Genomic DNA, 24508 nt, shown 5'->3' with positions numbered 1-24508 from the left:
TTGACTGGTACAGTATATATATATACCGTATACCAGTATACTTTTTTACTCTTTATATATATATATATATATATATATATATATATATATATATATATATATATATATATATATATACCGTATACCAGTATACTTTTTTACTCTTTATATATATATATATATATATATATATCGTATACCAGTATACTGTACCAGTATATATATATATGAAAAAAAACACAGGCAAATCACTTTTTTTGAACGCACTGGGCCTTTAATAACTTTTTTCCACAGTTAATAAGGCTTCATTACAAGCCTTAGTTCATAGTAATTAGTACTATAGATTATGAATCTTGTGTAGAGATGTTACAGAGTAGAAAGTATAAAAACAACCAGTGCAAAATTAAACCATGCCCATAATGATAGGGGGCGGGGCGTTTCATGTACGCACAGGTGCAGTCGGGCAGGTGACCCGTTATAACGGTCCACTTCGAGGGTAAGGAGGGGAGACTACTGTCTACATTTCAACTCTGGAGAGAGAGGGGCCGCAGCACATATGTAAGGGTTTCAGGAGTGACGGGTAAAGTCAAGGGAAACAGAGCGTCGATTTCTCGACAAATGTACGGTGTACGGTGGAAGTGTACCAGCGCCAGTTCTCTGCAATGTTTGCTCGGCGGACGGGAAAACTGAAATAATTAATAAACCATTACCTTTCTATACTGTCTAAGTTCTGCTTCCCGCGTTCACTTTGGCCAGAAGTGGAGCGGATGAGAGCCCACTGAACAGGAGACGAACTTCAAAAAGACAACAGACGCCCACTCCCTTTAGACAAGTTTGCTGTTCGTCTTGCACCGGGCACGTGCGGTTCATGTTGGGCAATGGCGATGTCTGGGAGAGTCCGAGCGCTCCTGTTGTTGTTATGGATTTTTCAAGGTAAGATCATTTTGTGCCGCAACTATTCTATTTACTCTTTTGTTTTTTTGGATTATGTAAACAAGTGACACATTTTCCACTATTTCAATCATTATTGTCGTTCCAGGCTCTATGCGTCATTTATTTACACATACAGACTGTTAGGTTACGGTCTTGTGGTATACGTTATTTTTCACATTTAGTGGTTCTGTGTAGCTTTCAGAAGATGCGGCATTGGAAAATTCCTCAGGCAATTTCACATTGTTTATAAGATGTCGAACTGCTATGGCTATACGGCAGGCTACCACCTGTTTTATAATTATGATGTAGCCAATGAATACCTAAAGCATGTGTGAAGACCTCGCTCTCTAGTGTTCTAGCATGACGAAAAACAGATCTTGGCTCTAAATCGGCAGTATTTGATATCAATAGATATATGATATTGATTAGACATGTGGGATCCACTGTCTGGCCCAAAAGCATGTGCATGTTGTTACAATAGTGTTGTAATGTAGTTTGTAGAAATTGCCTCCTGAGATGTGGCCCCTGAAGTGAAAATGTATCTAGTACAGGGAATAATAAGATATATCTACATGTTTTTTAGGTGGCTATTATTTTTCAAAGCACAATTGAACCAGGTGTTGGTTTCTTCAATAGTGGAGGGGAGAAAGGTGTGGTGTGCTCATAGGTTACTACATACATCCATTCACCTGTCAGGACAGTTCAAACTATCAAATTGCATTGTTATTCTGATGGTAGAGATGTCGTTTTTAATCAGCTAGATTCAGACGCAGGCCGATTTTGTTTTCTTGAGCGGATGGTTAGGGGACCTGAACATAATTACAAATAATTTTGTGCAAATTGACCGCAATAACCCCAAACAGATCATATTTGATTAAAACAATCACTTGAAATATTGTTAAAATTTGTGTACCCTCACACACATCTCTGTGTGGGAATACTTTGGAAAATATTTCCCAAATAAAAATAGCTTGGTGCTGATTTGCTTTTTTTTTAAATTTATTTTTTTTTTAAATTTTGTTTCTCAAGCTTGGGGAGCCAAGTGAAATCACCTGCATGCCACCAGTTGGGGAACAAAATAAACATGTTTTATATTGTAACTTATTTTGTGTTGAGGAAACCCCCATACTAGATTGACTTCTAGCAGCAGCACAGTGAGATGAGCATTGTGGTTGTCGCTAAGCTGTCCAGCCCACGCTGCTGAAGTCAAAGGAGGTTGTAATCCTCTGATTTGCCCTGGCGTTTTAACAAGGCAAGGACAAGGTACAGATTCACCGGCCGGCCCGGGTGGCGGTCTTGGTTGATGAGATTAAAACGCGAGTGATGACGACAGACTGGCTAAGGGACTGGTTTCACGTCAGGCTGGGATTAAAATGGCAAACATGGAGTTGGAGTGTGTTCATCATGACACTATCCATTCAGCCTGGAGTAAACCCTGTGTTGAAGGATAGGCCACGGCCAACATGAACTCATCAACTCACAGCATTATTTTACTTCCGTCTGTCCTACTTCCATAGGATGTCAGGGGATTGACAGCAACCATTGGCTCCTCCAGTCAGAGAGGATTTATCATCTATGCCGTAGGACAGGACACCTGGGTGGAGTTTGATCAATTAGGATAACAGTATATAAGGGTGGACAACTGAACTGCATGAGCCAAAAAAGGCATTTCCCTTTTGTTAGTCTTAAATACATCCCTCAAATTTAATTCTGGACCTCGAAGCCAGTTCCACTGCTTTGTTCATTCGTTTTTCATTCTGCCCCTCTAATCATTGACTGATGTAGACCTTGGACACTAGGTGGGAGCAATTCATTATCAGGTAAAACAGAAAACTAGCAGTGCTCCAGACCTCTTAGGGTAAGATTTGAGTACTCCAAATCAGTCCTTGATTAGAGGGGAAGAACAGGGGGGAGAAACAGTGGAACTGGTTTAGAGGTCCAGATATGAATTTGAGGGCTCAAGGCTAGGGATTTTAAAACCTCTCCTCGGTGACCCCCAGCCGTTCCATGTATTTTAACTATTCCACAGCTAGCACACCTGATTCAACTGGTCAACTAATCATCAAGTCCTTGATTAGGTGAGTTAGTTCAGGGCTACAACAAAATGGTGAGACGTTTGGTGGTCGCAGAGGATATTTTTGAAAACCACTGCTCTGGGCTATCAGTTATAACCGCTCAACTCGGCCCCCATAACGTTCTGCAGATGTCAGACCATGATACTGCAGTTTGCTGCTAGATAAGGAAGGTGATTACACTGTGTTGCTAGTTTATGGGTGTGTATGGGTATATCTCTGTGTGTGTGCTTAATGCGAGCACATGATGGGGCCTATTAAATGCTCACCCAGCTGAAGCTGTTGCCTCCTAACATTAACTAAGCCTACTGTCAATGGAGAGCTTCCATTTATAAAACAAAATGTCATTAAAGTTTTCATTAGTTTTTGCATGTTTTTATCACCGTTGCTATGCTCAGATTAGGACAGAATGATCTGTGGAATAGTATTTCATACCCAAGCTATTTAGAGGGAGAAGTAACAAATCCTGTTTCTTTGTATTATGATGCTACTCTGTGTTAGCCATTAGTGTCTCCTGTCGCTGTATCTGTACCTTGTGGAGGAGCAGGCGTTAATGTGATCTATGAGCTTCTTTTTTCCTCGCTGGGGAGGAAAAGCAGTAAAATTAGGCTAGGGGTCTATTGGATTGAGGAAGCCTCTTGTCAATAAACACACTGACAGGGTTGACAGCTAGTGCAAATGTCACATTTTAACTTAAACTGGCCAATTAGGCCTGACAGAAGAGATATGACGATAACATTGCTATGTGACAGTTTTCTTTGTTTGAGACAGCTGATTCGACAAACATTATCTCTATGTAAATACACTGTTAATGATATGTTAGAGAACGACCTCAATGAACGAGTCAGAACGTGAAGAATTATATTTGTCTTGGTAAAATGTATTTTATAACATAAGGAAGTGAAATTTCATCACCAACGTGCATTTTCACCCACTCTTGGCAGACCCAACTCTTTCTGTCAAACCATAATAGGAGATACACTGAAATATGTGAATTTATGTTGGGTCCATGTGAGCAATTAATCACTAAGTAGTGCTTTATGGTAGGCAAAACTCTTTGGTATTAAAGTTGATCGAACAGTAGTACTGTCCCCACCCCCAGGGGTTTTTACTTGTGTTCACTATTGTCTAAATGTGAAGTTAGCAAAATCACATGTGTTCCATAGTAACAGTGGGCACGGAGGGAGCCAGTGCCTCGGAGTCGGCTCCTCTCTCAGCAGAGATCATTAGCAAGGCTAGTGCCAAGCTAGCTGGGGCAATTTATTATTGTTATTATATATATACCCCCCACAATGCAGCCAGGACATGTAGCACCTACAGTCAATATTTCACCTCATTAACTCCTACTACTGACAGTGAATGGGTGAACATGTTACACTGAGTTTTAATATTTGAATATGTATTGTAATATAGACTCCTGTGTTTCTTTCCATTCTGTTTGAGCTCCCTTCAGAATAGCATACAGTAACCTTTTATACACTGTCAATCTGCTGATGGGTCTGACCTGAATTAGCAGCAAGACAAAAGTAGCATACAATGGTTGTTTAATGGGTTGAAAATAGGCCTGTCTTTGTGGCACGATAATACTCAGTCAAACATACAGTACAGTGATTTCTGATTGTATTTTACTACGGTACAGTGTGACTCTGTGGGGAAGGAAACAGAGCGGTTCTGATGATGAAGCCGAGTGTGGCAGTGAAGCGAGCTGAGGCACACAGACTGCAGTAAAGGTGGCGGTGTGGGTGCTGCCACAGCTGCAGTTTGACAGGAGCACTTCACCACCAACACATCTAGATCCTGTCCTTATGTGACTAATGATGCAGGGGTGGGAAGGTGGAGGAGAGAGGGCAGGTGAGAGGGCAGGCATCAGGCGGGGGAGGTCAGGTATTGAAGGCAGGGGAGTGGGGGGAACGGAAGGCTTAGGTGGCCAGTGAGAGGAGTTGGAACACAGGCCAGTGAGGCCACGCCACTATCACCCCACTGCCAATTACTGACTGAGACAGTGGAGGCTCCTCAGGGGAGGACCTTCCTCCTCAGTAAATTTCATAAAATTTGGAAAACATTTAAAGTTATCCTTTTTAGATAAAACTATATATTCACATGTCGTCAAATAATTTATTAAAACACGCTGTTTTTTAATGAAGGTCTACAGTATCCTCAACAGCACTCTGTAGGGTGGCAATTTGGTGTAGCCGGAGGACAGCTAGTTTCCGTCCTCTGGGTACATTGACTTAAATACAAAACCTATGAGGCGCATGGTTCTCACCCCCTTCCATAGACTTACACAGTAATTATGACAACTTCCGGAGGACGTCCTCAAACATATATCAGAGCTCTTGCAGCATTGACTGGCATGTTGTCCACCCAATCAAAGGATCAGATAATTAGTCTATCACTGAAACCATAAGCTTCAGCTAACACTGCAGTGCAAAAAATGTGGTGAGTAGTTGTCTCAAAGAGAAAGACAATAGTTTAACATTTTTGAACAAATTAATTTATTCAAAAATGAAGGAGAAGCAAGAGTGGTGGAGAGATTTAATAATTCTAGCCTATTTAGCCCTGGCTCAAACAGAGGGATGCTATGTTAGCTAGTTGGCTATATCCAACAGAACACTGGTACTCTTCCAAGTCAAGGTAAGCTTTTGGTTTTACAAATGTATTGCCATCGGGGCCCGCTGGTGTAACTGCCTGCTAAACTGCGTACTGACTATACACTGTAACATTACTGCATAATTGTAGCGGCTTTACTAACGCGTTAGTTCTATTAGCTATGTTGACTATGACGTTACTTTAACTAAAATGGTGACAACAGTGTAGGCTGTGTGTAGTGGTTATGATATGGTTTGGGAAAGGTTTTCACCTGGTCACATACAGCTGAGATATTGTGCATTTGAAGTTCACAAACAAAGGGTAAAGGTGAGAGGAGGGGAGTGCATAGATGCGAGAAGGGATACAATGTGGCTGCTATGAGAGTGAACTGTGTTTGTGTGTTCAGGGGTGTATTCATTCTGCCGATTCTGTTAAAATATTTCTTAAGCAGAAGCAAAGGGGATAAACATACCTGAATTTGTCCAATAGAAACTGTTGTTTACAAATGTTGGACTAATGATTACACCCTAGATCAGCTAGATGCAGGCAAGGGTGTGCAAGGCGGTATTGAATGTGTCACTGTCTGTAACATCAAATCTTTATCTCGACCTGTGTGCATCTACTTCGTAAACTTTAATTCATAGGCTAGGTTGTAGCAACCTCATAGTGGGTATAGGGAAAATTGGAAAATAATTTACAGTAGTAGCCTTAACCTATCGATGTTACTTCGAACTGTGTGAATAAAATATGAATGACAGTCATCCAATAATCTGTAATAGATATAAGGCCGTGCTCATAAAAAAAATTAAGTCCTCCTTGCTTTGGCCTCAAAAGTTTCAGTTCACTTATTCACCTTTTTAGTATTGACTTTTATGTCGTTTGGCTCAATTTCACTTTCATACAATGCATGTCAGTTGGAGTACTTGATGTCCAGGGGTTAACGGTATCACGGTGTCAATCATAAATGGCAGATCTCTGAGCAAGCGACGTGCCATTTGCTCCCTGGCTTCGGGTGGTGATTTAGGCCAGGTGCATCCTGGGAAAATAACATGCACTAATGGGGTAGAATCTCCTTTCGCTCAAACAGACAAACTGACAGCAGTGTGGGATTCAGAGATCGAAACAATCAATGGAAGATCACAAACCAACACATTTTTATGAATCATCCCTGTTAGTGTATACTACCATACATGTCATGAACAAATCCACATTCTGCACATAGTGTTGCATTTTCTTTTGCAGTTCATCACAATCAGGTTGAGCCTAGTGGGAGGCTGTGGTGGTCTAGTCTCAGCTGTAGAACTGTTATTCCCCCTCATGTACCAACACAAACAGCCCTTTGTTAAAACCGAAACCTCTAAAAGCATCTTTCATTGACATTTTAAAATGGCTTGCCATTGATTTCCGAGGTAGGGTATAAAGGCGTGGAAAGTGGTGGTCTGTCCGGAAAGCCTACCTTTATTCTGTCGGCTTTGTTGTGCAAGTAGGAGACGGGTTACCGGGTCGAAGTGAAGAGTTTTGTAGTGAGCGAGTGGAAGATTAGTTGTTTGTGTGTAATTGTAGAGCGACGTGATCCGGGGGTGTAATGGCAGAGGATGGGTCTGTGTTAGAGAGCTGTTGGAGATTGGTTTGCTCTGTAATGATGGATGATAGGCTTGCAGAGTAAAGCTAGATGGGTTTGTCAGGGGAAAAGGGCAGAAGATGGCTGTGTTGGAACGGAGGAGGGAGATTGATGGTTTTGGCTGTGGGGAGATGAGAGATTAATATTCATTGAGGAGTGAGAGCGAGGCATGCTTCATCCTCTCTGCTGGCTGCAGGCCTTGGGCCAGGTGGATGGGGTAAATCAGGAGGGGTGTGACCTGGTCTTAGAAGGTGCTGTCAGGCTTTAGCCTCACAACCTGGCTTGTAAGGTCTAAGGACCTTCTAAGGAGGCTACTGCAAGGGATTGATCAGCACAGGGTATGGCTGTTGTCCAATGCCGATTACAGCCAGCTAAGTATGCTTCTCTCTCATGAGTGAGACTTCGTGGCAAACAGTTATTCTGGGGTCAAAATTGACGACAACATGTAAATAGGATAATTTTGGTCATAAAGTCAGTCTTGGCTTAAACTGAGTTTGGAACATCCGTGTGTCACAATGGGTAACTGAAGGTTGGGTTTTGATTTAACGATGTCCATTTGCCAACTAACATGGGGTGAACAGCTACAATGATTGATCTCTGTCCAATAGCATAGACAGTGAGACAGACCTGCCCAGCAGCTCTAAATTTGTTTACGTAAGACAACACGTCTTACTTGAGAAATACTGCACCAAACACCTTCAACTCAGATGTGAAATTGTGCAACTAAAACATCCTCTGCAAAAACATCAACTCAAGAAATCTGTAATTCATTTTTATCTTAGATTCAATCTGGGGATTTTGAGAAAGGGAAATGGGCTTCTATAGTGCCTCGTGGGGGGAAAAACATAATTAACCAAACGCACAATCGGTCAGGAAATACAGCTCAGACTGAAATCTTGTTTTTCTAATGATCAACAGAAAAACACATGCCAATCGGTGTGTTCAGTTTTAAGTGGGATGCAGCTTTCTTCCACAATATGCTTTTCATTAGTCGTCTGCAGTTTCAATTGACCTCTTAATAAAGACCCTTTACTTCTTAATTGGACTGACTCCCTAACAATGTTCTCTAAGTCAATAAGGAATTACAGAATATAAACATGTTAGATCTCAGATCAGGGAATTGGATACAACTTGCTCTTCAATTATCCTGTCTCCAGCGGTACGTAATCATGGAAATCAGACCAATAGATTTATAAGTGCCATTCCAGGCAACCTGCTTTGGTAATTACTGTTGGCTATTGGAATTACCAGGTTTTAAGTCCCCCTGAGTCAAGACATTTGACATTACTAAGAGCCTTACTAAGTCCTGGTAGATTATATTACCTTTATGGACGTGCAACACAACCTTATTGGCTGAATGGAGAATGTCTAATCAAACCAAATACATTTATTTGCGCTGTCATTGGCTCCTAGTAACGTTTCATCAGAGTGATATATATGATAACAGGAGAAATTAGGTTACATATCGGGGGAAAATAAACAGTGATTTTTATTAGATGTTCTTGGGAGTGGAACTTTTGAGCTTTTCTCATTTCTATTTCAAGCCCTGAGGTCGCCTGGTTGGCTCTCTAAATTGATGCGAGCAGGGCTGCTTCTCAGAAACCTGCTTCGACCTGATAAGCCCAGTAACCATTGGCATTTTCAGAGGGCTTGCTCAGGCTCCCTTAAAGTATTTTCCGGTTCAGGTGCTAAGATGTCCTAGTATGCACTCAATTCACGTGGTATGGCATCTACCATACCTCAGGTCCATCAAATATGGAACTCATTTTGAAAATATAGGGACATATTTGTTCGTTTGATAGTTTCAAATCTGAAACTGACGCCATTTTTCTGTTCAGTTGTCTCAAATCATTCTGTTATTTAACAGGCTGCAATTATTCTAAATGGCTTTACTTCTAAAATAATTATCTCAGTGGGTATTCTGCTCTCTGATATTTCTAATGGATCACTACTATTAGTCCATGTTTTCAATACAGAATGAGGCATCATGTACTCAGAGTAGCAGACGTCTCCTTTGTCAGACATGGATAACCAAATGTACATTTTTGGGTTTGATGATTCAGATGCATACAGAGAGTCTGTTATGTGTAAAATAGACAATTTAAGGGTTGTGGGGAATTGATTTACTGGTTCTGAATGTCTGTGGCCAGTCAGGCCTGACACAGATCTTTAGGTTCTGTATCATAGTCAGCGGCATTTTCAGACAGGCAGGTTCAGGTCACATACTGTAAAACCAGTGCCACGTTCAGTTGCCAAACATTGCAGATAGAAATGCCGTGAACAAAGCCGACATGATTCCTTGTTCTGCATGTTGGAAAGATGTTTGTTCTACATAACATATTTCCATCTGAACGTTCCAAAACAGTGTGTCCTGCTGAACATGCCCCAGGTCTAGAGGCTCGTGATCTGCATAAACAGAGTCTACCTCTGTGACTGGTGTTTGAAGCCCCCCTGTATTCTTTCAAGGGTGCAGTCACACAAACAATTGCACTCACCGAGCATGTCAGTATTTATTGGCGTTTTCATCCACCATATAAATGGAGCAATTGTCTGAAAGCAGATACGGATTGTGGCTAGGCATTCATAGAATTTCTCATACTTTAGTGGAGATCACTACCATATTCATCAGCCATGTGCACTGCTATACTAGGATGTCTGGACCTATTGGAAATGACTGAATTGGTCTCAAGCCACAGACAGCTGGTCAGAATTCTCTGCAGCACTTTACCAGCAATGGATTCTGAAAATTGTATATAAGGTTGTCACTTTCTGTCTCATAACTTTCAACCAGTTTCTTCTCACTCTTTGAGAAGTCACATTGGAATTTTACAAGGTTAATGAAATTCTTTGTTCAAATTCCACACCTGGAGTACCTATCCACAGCAGAAAGTCTTCAAGTAACTTCCATCTCAAACCTTCCATATCCGAGGCAGCCCGCAATCCTAGATAACCATTCCCTTGCTGCAATCCACTGAAGCTATTCCAGTGTCTTTTTGGTCTTGTCTCCTTCGCTTCTTCTGTTCTGTGTACACCTTCCTACACATACACCAAACCTCTCAAATCAAATTTATTTGTCACATACACATGGTTAGCAGGTGTTAATGCAAGTGTAGCGAAATGCTTGTGCTTCTAGTTCCGACCATGCAGTAATATAACCTAACAATTTCACAACAACTACCTTATACACACAAGTGTAAAGGAATGAATATGTACATAAAAATATATAAATGAGTGATGGCCGAACGGCATAGGCAAGATGCAGTAGATGGTATAGAGTACAGTATATACATATGAGATGAGGAATGTAGGGTAAGTAAACATTATATAATATGAAGTGGCTAGTGATAAATTGATTACATCAATTTTTCCATTATTAAAGTGGCTGGAGTTGAGTCAGTATGTTGGCAGCAGCCACTCAATGATAGTGATGGCTGTTTAACAGTCTGATGGCCTTGAGAGAGAAGCTGTTTTACAGTCTCTCGTACCCCGCTTTGATGCAGCTGTACTGACCTCGCCTTCTGAATGACAGCGGGGTGAACAGGCAGTGACTCGGGTGGTTGTTGTCCTTGATGACCTTTATGGCCTTCCTGTGACATCGGGTGGTGTAGGTGTCCTGTAGGGCAGGTAGTTTGCACCCGGTGATGTGTTGTGCAGACCTCACTACCCTCTGGAGAGCCTTCCGGTTATGGGCGGAGCAGCTGCCGTACCAGGCGGTGATACAGCCCGACAGGATGCTCTCGATTGTGCATCTATAAAAGTTTGAGTGTTTTTGGTGACAAGTTGAATTTCTTCAGCCTCCTGAGGTTGAAGAGGCGCTGCTGCGCCTTCTTCACCACGCTGTCTGTGTGGGTGGACCATTTCAGTTCGTCTGTGATGTGTATGCCGAGGAATTTAAAACTCTCCACCATCTCCACTACTGTCCTGTCAATGTAGATAGGGGGCTGCTCCCTCTGCTGTTTCCTGAAGTCCACGATCATCTCCTTTGTTTTGTTGACATTGAGTGTGAGGTTATTTTCCTGACACCACACTCCGAGGGCCCTCACCTCCTCCCTGTAGGCCGTCTCGTCGTTGTTGGTAATCAAGCCTACCACTGTAGTGTCGTCCGCAAACTTGATGATTGAGTTGGAGGCGTGCATGGCCACGCAGTCGTGGGTGAACAGGGAGTACAGGAGAGGGCTGAGAACGCACCCTTGTGTGGCCCCAGTGTTGAGGATCAGCGGGGTGGAGATGTTACCTACCCTTACCACCTGGGGGCGGCCCGTCAGGAAGTCCAGGAACCAGTTGCACAGGGTGGGGTCGAGACAGAGGGTCTCGAGCTTAATGACGAGTTTGGAGGGTACTATGGTGTTAAATGCTGAGCTGTAGTCGATGAACAGCATTCTTACATAAGTATTCCTCTTGTCCAGAGGGGTTAGTGCAGTGTGATGGCGATTGCGTCGTCTGTGGACCTATTGGAGTGGGTCTAGGGTGTCAGGTAGGGTGGAGGTGATATAGTCCTTGACTAGTCTCTCAAAGCAATTCATGATGACGGAAGTGAGTGCTACAGGGCGGTAGTCATTTAGCTCAGTTACCTTAGCTTTCTTGGGAACAGGAACAATGGTGGCCCTCTTGAAGCATGTGGGGACAGCAGACTGGGATACGGCTTGATTGAATATGTCTGTAAACACACCAGCCAGCTGGTTCTGCGCATACTCTGAGGATGCGGCCGGGGATGCCGTCTGGGCCTGCAGCCTTGCGAGGGTTAACACGTTTAAATGTTTTACTCACGTTGGCTACAGTGAAGGAGAGCCCGCAGGTTTTGGTAGCGGAACGTGTCAGTGGCACTGTATTGTCCTCAAAGCGAGCAAAGAAGTTGTTTAGTCTGTCTGGGAGCAAGGCATCGTGATCTGCGACGGGGCTGGTTTTCTTTTGTAGTCCGTGATTGACTGTAGACCCTGCCACATACCTCGTGTCTGAGCCGTTGAATTGCGACTCCACTTTGTCTCTGTACTGACGCTTAGCTAGTTTGATTGCCTTGCGGAGGGAATAGCTACACTGTTTGTATTTGGTCATGTTTCCGGTCACCTTGCCCTGATTTAAAAGCAGTGGTTCGCGCGTTCAGTTTTGCGCGAATGCTGCCATCAATCCACGGTTTCTGGTTGGGGAATGTTTTAATAGACACTGTGGGTACAACATCACCAATGCACTTGTTAATAAACTCGCACACTGAATCAGCGTATTCGTCGATGTTGTTCGGCGCAATGCGGAACATATCCCAGTCCACGTGATCGAACCAATCTTGAAGCGTGGAATCCGATTGGTCGGACCAGCGTTGAACAGACCTGAGCGCGGGTGCTTCCTGTTTTAGTTTCTGTCTATAGGCTGGGAGCAACAAAATGGAGTCGTGGTCAGCTTTTCCGAAGGGAGGGTGGGGGAGGGCCTTATTTGCATCGCAGAAGTTAGAATAACAGTGGTGTAGGGTCTTGCCAGCTCTGGTTGCACAATCGATATGCTGAGAGAATTTGGGGAGCCTTGTTTTCAGATTAGCCTTGTTAAAATCCCCGGCTACAATAAATGCAGCCTCAGGATTTGTGGTTTCCAGTTTACAATGAAGTTCTTTCAGGGCCGTCGATGTGTCTGCTTGGGGGGGAATATACACGACTGTGATTAGGATCGAAGAGAATTCTCTTGGTAGATAATACGGTCGGCATTTGATTGTGAGGAATTCTAAGTCAGGTGAACAAAAGGACTTGAGTTCCTGTATGTTATGTTCACACCGCGTCACCTTAATCATAAGGCATACACCCCCGCCCTTCTTCTTACCAGAGAGATGCTTGTTTCTGTCGGCGCGATGCGTGAAGAAACCAGGTGGCTGTACCGACTCAGATAGCGTGTCTCGAATGAGCCATGTTTCCGTGAAACAAAGAACGTTACAGTCTCGGATGTCTCTTTGGAATGCTACCCTTGCTCGGATTTCATCTACCTTGTTGTCAAGAGACTGGACATTGGCGAGTAGTATGCTCAGGAGCAGTGTGTGATGTGCCCGTCTACGGAGCCTGACCAGAAGACCGCTCCGTCTGCCCCTTCTACGATGTCGTTGTTTTGGGTCGCTGGCTGGGATCCGATCCATTGTCCTGGGTGGTAGGCCAAACCGAGGATCCGCTTCGGGAAAGTCGTATTCCTGGTCGTAATGTTGGTGAGTTGACGGGTAACCTAAGATTACCTGGGGTAAGAAATAACACGTAAAAAAACAAAATACTGCATAGTTTCCTAGGAACGCGAAGCAAGGCGGCCATCTCTGTCGGCGCCGGAAGTTACTTTTTTCCTCTTCCTGCCACTCAAAACAACAAAGATGAAAGTTAACTTCTTTTTGACACAGTTTTAACTCTGTTTGCATTTGAGGTTTTGTCAAATATAATCGGTCATTTGGACACCGAAAGACATTGAGACAATATTTCTCTGTAATAGAGAGCATTGTCATATATTTTTGCATTGTAATTTCACAAAATCTCCATATATCAGTAGTAATAGTGGAATGTTCACACCCCAAAAATATGTTGGTCCCATATAAAAATCACATTCTGAAAATGTGTAACGGTTCTCTTCCGTTGGTGAAGGAGAGGACCAAAATGCAGCGCGGCTAGTGTTCAACATGTTTAATACACAAAGAGACGATAACGTGAACACTATACAAAATAACAAACGTGAAAACCGAGACAGTCCTATCTGGTGCAGAACACAAAGACAGAAGACAACCACCCACAAACCCCAACACAAAACAAGCCACCTAAATAGAGACAACACAAAACACCTGCCTCTGATTGAGAACCATATTAGGCCAAACATAGAAACAGACAAACTAGACACACAACATAGAATGCCCACCCAGCTCACGTCCTGACCAACACTAAAACAAGTAAAACACACAAGAACTATGGTCAGAACGTGACAAAATGCAGCATTTCTATTTGACGATTTTATTGGTCCATCTTCTGTTGTCAAATGGGAAAGCTGCACCCTCCATCTCTTCCATCGGCGTCACTGAGGCGTGGACACCTCCTTGAGCAGAAATAGCGACGTGAAGTTTGGCTAATTTTACTGACTCTGATCTTTTTGACTAAATGCAAATTAACTACTTAAAAATCATACAATGTGATTTTCTGGATTTTTGTTTTAGATTCCGTCTGTCACAGTTGAAGTGTACCTATGATAAAAATTACATAGTGGGGCAAAAAAGTATTTAGTCAGCCACCAATTGTGCAAGTTCTCCCACTTAAAAAGATGAGGCCTGTAATGTTCATCATAGGTACACTATGACAGACAAAATGAGAAGGAAAAAATCCAGAAAATCACATTGTTGGATTTTTAATTAATTTATTTGCAAATTATGGTGGAAAATAAGTATTTGGTCACCTACAAACAAGCAAGATTTCTGGCTCTCACAGACCTGTAACTTCTTCTTTAAGAGGCTCCTCTGTCCACTCATTACCTGTATTAATGGCACCTGTTTGAACTTGTTATCAGTATAAAAGACACCTGTCCACAACCTCACACAGTCACACTCCAAACTCCACTATGGCCAAGACCAAAGAGCTGTCAAAGGACACCAGAAACAAAATTGTAGACCTGCACCAGGCTGGGAAGACTGAATCTGCAATAGGTAAGCAGCTTGGTTTGAAGAAATCAACGGTGGGAGCAATTATTAGGAAATGGAAGACATACAAGACCACTGATAATCTCCCTCGATCTGGGGCTCCACGCAAGATCTCACCCCGTGGGGTCAAAATGATCACAAGAACAGTGAGCAAAAATCCCAGAACCACACGGGGGGACCTAGTGAATGACCTGCAGAGAGCTGGGACCAAAGTAACAAAGCCTACCATCAGTAACACACTACGCCGCCAGGGACTCAAATCCTGCAGTGCCAGACGTGTCCCCTTGCTTAAGCCAGTACATGTCCAGGCCCGTCTGAAGTTTGCTAGAGAGCATTTGGATGATCCAGAAGAAGATTGGGAGAATGTCATATGGTCAGATGAAACCAAAATATAACTTTTTGGTAAAAACTCATCGTGTTTGGAGGACAAAGAATGCTGAGTTGCATCCAAAGAACACCATACCTACTGTGAAGCATGGGGGTGGAAACATCATGCTTTGGGGCTGTTTTTCTGCAAAGGGACCAGGACGACTGATCCGTGTAAAGGAAAGAATGAATGGGGCCATGTATAGTGAGATTTTGAGTGAAAACCTCCTTCCATCAGCAAGGGCATTGAAGATGAAACGTGGCTGGGTCTTTCAGCATGACAATGATCCCAAACACACCGCCCGGGCAACGAAGGAGTGGCTTCGTAAGAAGCATTTCAAGGTCCTGGAGTGGCCTAGCCAGTCTCCAGATCTCAACCCCATAGAAAATCTTTGGAGGGAGTTGAAAGTCTGTGTTGCCCAGCAACAGCCCCAAAACATCACTGCTCTAGAGGAGATCTGCATGGAGGAATGGGCCAAAATACCAGCAACAGTGTGTGAAAACCTTGTGAAGACTTACAGAAAACGTTTGACCTCTGTCATTGCCAACAAAGGGTATATAACAAAGTATTGAGAAACTTTTGTTATTGACCAAATACTTATTTTCCACCATAATTTGCAAATAAATTCATTAGAAATCCTACAATGTGATTTTCTGGATTTTCTTTCTCATTTTGTCTGTCATAGTTGAAGTGTACCTATGATGAAAATTACAGGCCTCTCTCATCTTTTTAAGTGGGAGAACTTGCACAATTGGTGGCTGACTAAATACTTTTTTGCCCCACTGTACCTCTACATGCTTTGTAAGTAGGAAAAACTGCAAAATCGGCAGTGTATCAAATACTTGTTCTCCCCACTGTGTATGTGTGTATATATGTATGTGTGTGTGTGTATATATATATATACATACACACACAGTGGGGAGAACAAGTATTTAGTCAGCCACCAATTGTGCAAGTTCTCCCACTTAAAAAGATGAGGCCTGTAATGTTCATCATAGGTACACTTTTTTTTGAGCAGTGTATATATATATATTGAGTAGGTGTCCATTTTTGACTAGTACTGTATAGCCATTTGTCAATGTTTCAACAAAATCTACAAAGCAAAAAAACACTAATGGCATATGTACACGTTCACCCTTTCCCAGAACAAAAAAAGAAACCCAATTCAGGCATGTACCGAAATAATATCTAGCAGTTTATCCATACCATCTGCTTTGTGCTGTTTCACAACACCAATAGCTGCATGGTTCGGTGAGGCCATTTGAGAGCCCATTTTAAAATGCATCACTGTTGCGCACGATGAAGGCATAGATAAGAGTTGTAGCTGGTATGTGCTTTTTATATATATATATATATATATATATACTGCTCAAAAAAATAAAGGGAACACTTAAACAACACAATGTAACTCCAAGTCAATCACACTTCTGTGAAATCAAACTGTCCACTTAGGAAGCAACACTGATTGACAATACATTTCACATGCTGTTGTGCAAATGGAATAGACAAAAGGTGGAAATTATAGGCAATTAGCAAGACACCCCCAATAAAGGAGTGGTTCTGCAGGTGGTGACCACAGACCACTTCTCAGTTCCTATGCTTCCTGGCTGATGTTTTGGTCACTTTTGAATGCTGGCGGTGCTTTCACTCTAGTGGTAGCATGAGACTGCGTCTACAACCCACACAAGGCTCAGGTAGTGCACCGTGCACCAGTCACCATGACTGACCCACCGCCAAACCGGTCATGCTGGAGGATGTTGCAGGCAGCAGAAATTTCTCCACGGCGTCTCCAGACTCTGTCACGTGCTCATGTGCTCAGTGTGAACCTGCTTTCATCTGTGAAGAGCACAGGGCGCCAGTGGCGAATTTGCCAATCTTGGTGTTCTCTGGCAAATGCCAAACGTCCTGCACGGTGTTGGGCTGTAAGCACAACCCCCACCTGTGGACGTCGGGCCCTCATACCACCCTCATGGAGTCTGTTTCTGACCGTTTGAGCAGACACATGCACATTTGTGACCTGCTGGAGGTCATTTTGCCCCAGTGATGTATTGGGTCGTACGCACTAACCTTTGTAGTGCCTTGCGGTCGGAGGCCAAGCAGTTGCCATACCAGGCAGTGACGCAACCAGTCAGGATGCTCTCGATGTTGCAGCTGTAGAACCTTCTGAGGACCCATGCCAAATCTTTTTAGTTCCCTAAGGGGGAATAGGCATTGTCGTGCCCTCTTCACGACTGTCTTGGTGTGTTTGGACCATGATAGTTTGTTGATGTGTACACCATGGAACTTGACTCTCTCAACCTGCTCCACTACAGCCCTGTCGATGAGAATGGGGGTGTGTTCGGTCCTCCTTTTCCTGTAGTACACAATCATCTCCGTCTTGGTTACGTTGAGGGATAGGTTGTTATCCTGGCACCACCCGGCCAGGTCTCTGACCTCCTCCCTATAGGCTGTCTTGTTGTTGTCGGTGAACAGGCCACTGTTTGGTCGTCTGCAAACTTAGTGATGGTTTGAGTCGTGCCTTGCCACGCAGTTGTGGGTGAACAGGGAGTACAGGAGGGGACTGAGCACGCACCCCTGAGGGGCTCCAGTGTTGAGGATCAGCGTGGCAGATGTGTTGCTACCGAACCCTCACCACCTGGGGGTGGTCCGTCAGGAAGTCCAGGATCTAGTTACAGAGGGAGGTGTTTAGTCCCAGGATCCTTAGTGATGAGCTTTGAGGGTACTATGGTGAACGCTGAGCTGTAGCCACTGAATAGCGTTCTCACGTAGGTGTTCCTTTTGTCCAGGTGGGAAAGGGCAGTGTGGAGTGCAATAGAGATTGCATTATCTGTTGGGGTGGTATGCAAATTGGAGTGGGTCTAGAGTTTCTGGGTTAATGGTGTTGATGTGAGCCATTACCAGCTGCGCAAAGCACTTCATGGCTACGGTCGTGAGTGCTACGGGCCTGTAGTCATTTAGGCAGGTTGCCTTCGTGTTCTTGGGCACAGGAACTATGGTGGTCTGCTTGAAATATGTTGGTATTACAGACTCGATCAGGGACAGGTTGAAAATGTCAGTGAAGACACTTGCCAGTTGGTCAGCACATGCCTGGAGCACACATCCTGGTAATCTGTCTGGCCTTGTGAATGTTGACCTGTTGAAAGGTCTTACTCACGTCGGCTACGGAGAGCGTACTCAGTCATCCGGAACAGTTTGTGCTCTCATGCATGCCTCAGTGTTGCTTGCCTTGAAGCAAGCATAGAAGTGATTTAGCTTGTCTGGTAGGCTCGTGTCACTGGGCAGCTCGCGGCCTTTGTAGTCTGTAATAGTTTGTAAGCCCTGCCACATAAGACAAGCTTTGGCGCCGGTGTAGTATGATTCAATCTTAGCCCTGTATTCGCACTTTGCCTGTTTGATGGTTCGTCGGAGGGCATAGCAGGATTTCTTATAAGCTTCCGGGTTAGAGTCCCGCACCTTGAAAGCGGCAGCTCTACCCTTTAGCTCAGTGCGAATGTTGCCTGTAATCCATGGCTTCTGGTTGGGATATGTACGTACAGTCACTGGAGACGACGTCCTTGATGCACTTATTGATAAAGCCAGTGACTGATGTGGTGTACTCCTCAATGCCATCAGAAGAATCCCGGAACATATTTCAGTCTGTGATAGCAAAACAGTCCTGTAGTTTAGCATCTGCTTCATCTGACCACTTTTTTTTATTGACTGAGTCACTGGTGCTTCCTGCTTTGATTTTTACTTGTAAGCAGGAATCAAGAGGATATAATTGTGGTCAGATTTACCAAATTGAGGGTGAGGGAGAGCTTTGTACGCGTCTGTGTGTGGAGTACAGGTTATCTAGATTTTTTTTTTTAAATCCCTCTGATTTTGCATTTAACAGGTTGATTGAGATTAGGTAAAACTGATTAAGTTTCTCTGCATTAAAGTCTCCGGCCACTAGGAGCTCCGCCTCTGGGTGGGTGGTTTCCTGTTTGCTTATTTCCTTATACAGCTGACCAAGTGCGGTCTTAGTGCCAGCATCCATCTGTGGTGGTAAATAAACAGCATGAAAAGTATAGATGAAACTGTAGACCAAACGATTTGCCAAGAGTTATTATAAAATACTCTACTTCAGGTGAGCAAATTCTAGAGACTTCCTTAGATTTCGTGCACCAGCTGTTTGCAAATATGCACAGACACCCCACCCCTTCATCTTACCGGACGGAGTGTGCTGTTCTATCTAGCCGGTGCAGCTTATATCCTGCTAGCTGAATATCCATGTCATCATTCAGCCACGTTTCCGTGAAACATAAACTGTTACAGTTTTTGATGTCCCGTTGGTAGGCTATTCGTGATCGTACCTCGTCTAATTTATTGTCCAATGATTGTACGTTGGTGAGTAATATTGACGGTAACTGCAGCTTTCCCACTCGCCTTCTGCGTATCCTTACGAGGCACCCCACTCTGTGTCCTCTGAACCTGCGTCTTTCTCTTGCCATTAACGGGGATGTTAACAGTATGTCCTGCTTGTTGAAATTTTTTTTGTTGTTGTCTAATCTGAGGTGAGTGATCGCTGTCCTGATACAGTGGCAGAAACATTATGTACAAAATAAGTTACAAATAAGGCAACAAAAAACACATACTAGCACAATTGGTTCGGCGCCCGTAAAACTGCTGCCATTTCTTCCGGCGCCATTTTAAAGTGTGGCGCCATTTTAAAACAACCTCATTGATGGGGCTCTAGGGGAGCAGGTCGAGAGCTTTGAGTTCCTCTGCGTTAACACGGTCCACACACACAGTTGTAAAGAGGGCACGTCAGCACCTCTTCCTCCTCAGGAGGCTGAAAATATTTGGCATGGGCCCTCAGAGAGATTAGGGCCTGCCCACTTTATCTCCATATTAGATCTGACCAAGGGGTACTGGTAGATACCCCTGACAGAAGCTGCCGAAGAAAAGTTGGCTATCGCGTCCTTCTGTTCGGGGGGGCACAGAGCTCCATGAGTATCCAGCAGCCTAACTGGCTGACATAATCATTCATAGTTCAGAATGGACCACCCATCTATCATGGCTGGATGCAGTCTTGAGGGCCCTTACAAGAGGCCAGCTTCATGGCCAACCCCAGAAAATACAGGCTTGGCCTAAATGATATCTGAATATCTGGGCTAAATATCTGGGCTACACTGAATATCTGGGCTACAGCTGAATATCTGGGCTACACGATTGGCCGGAGGAGCGTACAAACCTCTGCAGCGAAAGGTGGAGGCAAATTTCAACCTGGCCGAAGCCCACCACAAAGAAGCAGGTAAACTTTCCTTTGGTTGGTGGAGTATTATCAACGGTTTATTCCCCAGTTTGTCACAACTGCTGCCCCTCTCCATGACATGACCAGACAACACCTGCCCCACCACGTCACTCGGACCAGGCTTTCTCGACCCTGCAGCAGGCTCTGTGTGTGGAACTGGTACTCGTCACTCCCAACTTTCAGGAGCCCTTTGTGGTCCGTACCAATGCCTCAGAGGTGGGCCTTGGTGCCGTGCTGTCTCAGATTCGAGGGGGCAAGGAGCATCCCGTGACATACATCAGCCGTAAGTTACTCAAACATGAGAAACTATTCGACCCGAGAACAATTGTCTGTCTATAAAATGGGCCTTAATGAAGCTCAAGTACTATGTACTGGGGAGGAAATGTACCTTCATGTAGATCATGCCCACCTCAAATGGATGGCCATGCCCAAAGATGGTAATGCCTGTGTCACTAGATGGTTTTTGGAGTTGCAAGCCTTTAACTTTATCGTGGAGCACAGGTCCGGGAAATCCCATTGGAATGCCGATGCCCCGTCCAGGAGGGATGCAATGGGCCACCCTTGTTCCTGTTCCCAAGAAAGCTAAGGTAACTGAGCTAAATGACTATCGCCCTGTAGCACTCACTTCTGTCATCATAAAGTGCTTTGAGAGACTAGTCAAGGATCATATCACCTCCACCCTAGACCCACTCCAATTTGCTTACCGCCCCAATAGATCCACAGACGACTCAATCGCCGACCCCCACCCTGTGCAACTGGGTCCTGGACTTTGACAGGCCACCCCCAGGTGGTGAGTGTAGGAAACATCACCCCGCTGATCCTCAACACTGGGGCCCCACAAAGGTGCGTTCTCAGCCCTCTCCTGTACTCCCTGTTCACCCATGACTGTGTGGCCATGCACGCCTCCAACTCAATCATCAAGTTTGCAGACGACACTACAGTGGTAGGCTTGATTACAAACAAAGAGCGCCTACATGGAGGAGGTGAGGGCCCTTGGAGTGTGGTGTCAGGAAAATAACCTCCCACTCAAAGTCAACAAAACAAAGGAGATGATTGTGGCCTTCAGGAAACAGCAGAGGGAGCACCCCCCCATCCACATTGACGGGACAGTAGTGGAGAAGTTGGAAAGTTTTAAGCTCCTCGGTGTACACATCATGGACAAACTGAAATGGTCCACCCACACAGACAGTGGTGAAGGCGGCACAACAGCGCCTCTTCAACCTCAGGAGGCTGAATAAATTTGGCTTGTCACCAAAAACCCTCACAAACGTTTACAGATGCACAATCGAGAGTATCCTGTCGGGCTGTATCACTGCCTGGTACGGCAATTGCTCCACCCACAACCGTAAGGCTCTCCAGAGGGTAGTGTGGTCTGCACAACACATCACCGGGGGCAAACTACCTGCCCTCCTGGATACCTACATCACCCGATGTCACAGGAAGGCCAAAAAGATCAAGGACAACCACACAAGCCACTGCCTGCTCACCCCGCTATCATCCAGAAGGCGAGGTCAGTACAGGTGCATCAAAGCTGGGACCGAGAGACAGAGGCTGTTTTTCAATCGCAAGGCCATCAGACTGTTAAACAGCCATCAATAACATTGAGTGGCTGCTGCCAACATACAGACTCAAATCTCTAGTCACTTTAATAAATGTACCACTAGTCACTTTAAACCATGCCACTTAATATAATGTTTACATACTCATATGTATATACTGTACTCTATACCATCTACTGCATCTTGCCTATGCTGCACGGCCATCGCTCATCCACATATTTATATGTACATATTCTTATTCATCCCTTTACAGTTGTGTATAAGGTAGTTGTTGTGAAATTGTTAGATATTACTGCACTATCGGAACTAGAAGCACAAGCATTTCGCTACACTTGCATTAACATCTGCTAACCATGTGTATGTGACCAATAAAATTTGATTTAGTTGATCGACAGCCCACCAGAAGGCTATGAGCTTGAGGTGTATGTGGCAACCTGGGGGCCAGGAGGGAGCTACAAAGGAAGGAGAAGGACCTTGGTCAGCTCCAGAGTGCTAGAGAGGCCAAGGGGAGTCGGCACCATGGACAGCTCTACAGGCACCAACTGGGGCTGGTGTCAACACCAATACTACCCTGTCCAGGTGCTGCAATCAATTGGCACCTGGAATTGGTCTCACCTGTCCCCCGTTTCTCCAAATGGGTATAAGTAGAGGTGCAGTTACTCTGGCACTTGGGCAGACAGGCAGAGGGTAAGCTTAGACTTCAGAAGAACCGGCGTGCATATGATGGGCACCTCGATCAGACGCCAAAGAAGATACTAGGCAATGTTTGACTCGTCTGTCTCTCGCTCTCCCTTTTCTTTGGGCCAAAGGCAGAGGACCCATTCCCGGGCAGCAACACCCCTGGTGCAAGTATTGAAACCCCAGACTCATCGCTCTCTGTTTTGTTCATTAACACCGACGGTCCAAGGAGCCGCCACGCCAGACAGTGACTCACCCGTTTCAGTTGTATTTCTCACCAACCTTTATTAAAGATAAACTTTTGTTTGAGCATCACAAAACGTTCTCCCGCTGTCTTATTTAATTGGGAGTTTCACCTCGTGACCCCTGGGCTGCCACAATACATTCAGTGACATAATAAGACTATTCCTGAAAAGTGTGGGGTCAGCACAACATCAGACCAAAAAATTACAAGGGTTTGAGTCAGGACTAACCGGTGTATTTGGAACACAACCTTGCATCCCCAGCCATCACACACTTACTGTTTACTCAAGCCAAAAAGCAGTTAATTTATTAATCTCAATCTGGGTCATGTGGGCATGATTTGAAAGCTTGTCCTATTGTCAACATGACTAGCTAAGTTATAAAATACAATCTTTATGTTAGGCTTTCACAAGGCAATTGAGAGAAACGCATTGTATTTTTGGTGCGCGTAGAATGGAATCATGAGTGCATTCAGATGCGTGCATTCACTGGTGTTTGGCTTGCTTGCGCTGTTTTATTATAATCCTCAGTCTCATCTTTAAAAATACATTTAGTCTTTTATTTACAGCATTCCCCTTACTCAGACAAAACATTAGCAAAAGTTGCCCAATTGCCAGGAAAGATGGGGCCAACTTCTTATTGCGCATGGTGCTTAAGTTCAGAATGGCTGTCAGTCAAACCCATACAGAGCTGTGAAGTGCAGAATCGGAGCTCTGATATGTGTAAGCATGTTACAGTACAGGCATTATGTTCTAATTTAGACGCTTTATTAGGGCCGTTTTTCAAACCGTATACCATACCCTTTTTGTCTCCACTCTCAAAATTGATGGAGAGCAGACCCTACTAAAGCGGGAGTATCAATTCTGGCAAATGTATTCTCAATTTCTGTCGTACATGGCAGCATTTTAGCCACAGAATGTTATGTGCTGGCAGTCTGTGTGTAAAATAAATAAATTCACATTTTATATTGGCAACTTGTTCTCATTCTAAGAAATAAACATATTCTTATACAGGTACAGTAGGCCACTTGAAGCATCTTAACAAAGTGGACAGGCTAGTATGCTGTTCAAACATTTGAAGACCGGCAGGAAGGTTTTCATCAGTTCTACTTTGTTAGCTAGCAAATAGTTGGCTAGACTTGAAATATAAAGATTAGCTGGCTACGTAAAAGCTTGAGAGCTTGTTTGAGACGTGTGTTCTTTTTCTATGCCTGCTATTGGTCATTATTAGTGGATGTGTGGTTCTGTTAATTTATTTGACAAAAAAGCCATTTTTTTATAGACTTGAAAGCCAGATGAGTGATTTATTGTTAAAAAAAGCAGCTTAAACTATTTTGATGAAATGGTGGGAAAGAGAGAATGGCGCCGGAGGAGAGGGCTGACATTTTACGGGCTCCTAACCAATTGTGCTATTGTGTTTTTTGCATTATTTGTAACTTATTTTGTAAATAATATTTCTGTCACGGTCTCTTATGACCGAAAAGAGCTTCTGGATTTCAGGACAGCGATTCTCACATTGTAATGGATGAAGTTTTTTCTTTTAACGAGTTGGATGTGAAG

At 44.0% G+C, this 24508-nt stretch overlaps 1 protein-coding gene across 1 annotated transcript in view; it reads left to right on the top strand.

The window, feature by feature from the left end:
- Positions 1 to 498: 498 nt before the first annotated feature.
- Positions 499 to 24508, top strand: part of LOC120028829 (endothelial cell-selective adhesion molecule-like) — a 76492-nt gene continuing 52482 nt past the window's right edge. Inside the window, exon 1 of the mRNA XM_038974075.1 lies at positions 499 to 912. Coding sequence (XP_038830003.1) covers positions 858 to 912 — 55 coding nt within the window. The 5' untranslated portion in view covers positions 499 to 857. The remainder of the gene's footprint in view (positions 913 to 24508) is intronic.

Source organism: Salvelinus namaycush, chromosome 34, assembly GCF_016432855.1.
Source record: "Salvelinus namaycush isolate Seneca chromosome 34, SaNama_1.0, whole genome shotgun sequence".
NCBI classification, from domain to species: domain Eukaryota; kingdom Metazoa; phylum Chordata; class Actinopteri; order Salmoniformes; family Salmonidae; genus Salvelinus; species Salvelinus namaycush.
Note: the sequence above shows the minus strand (reverse complement) of the source record. Positions and strands in the feature narration are given on the sequence as shown.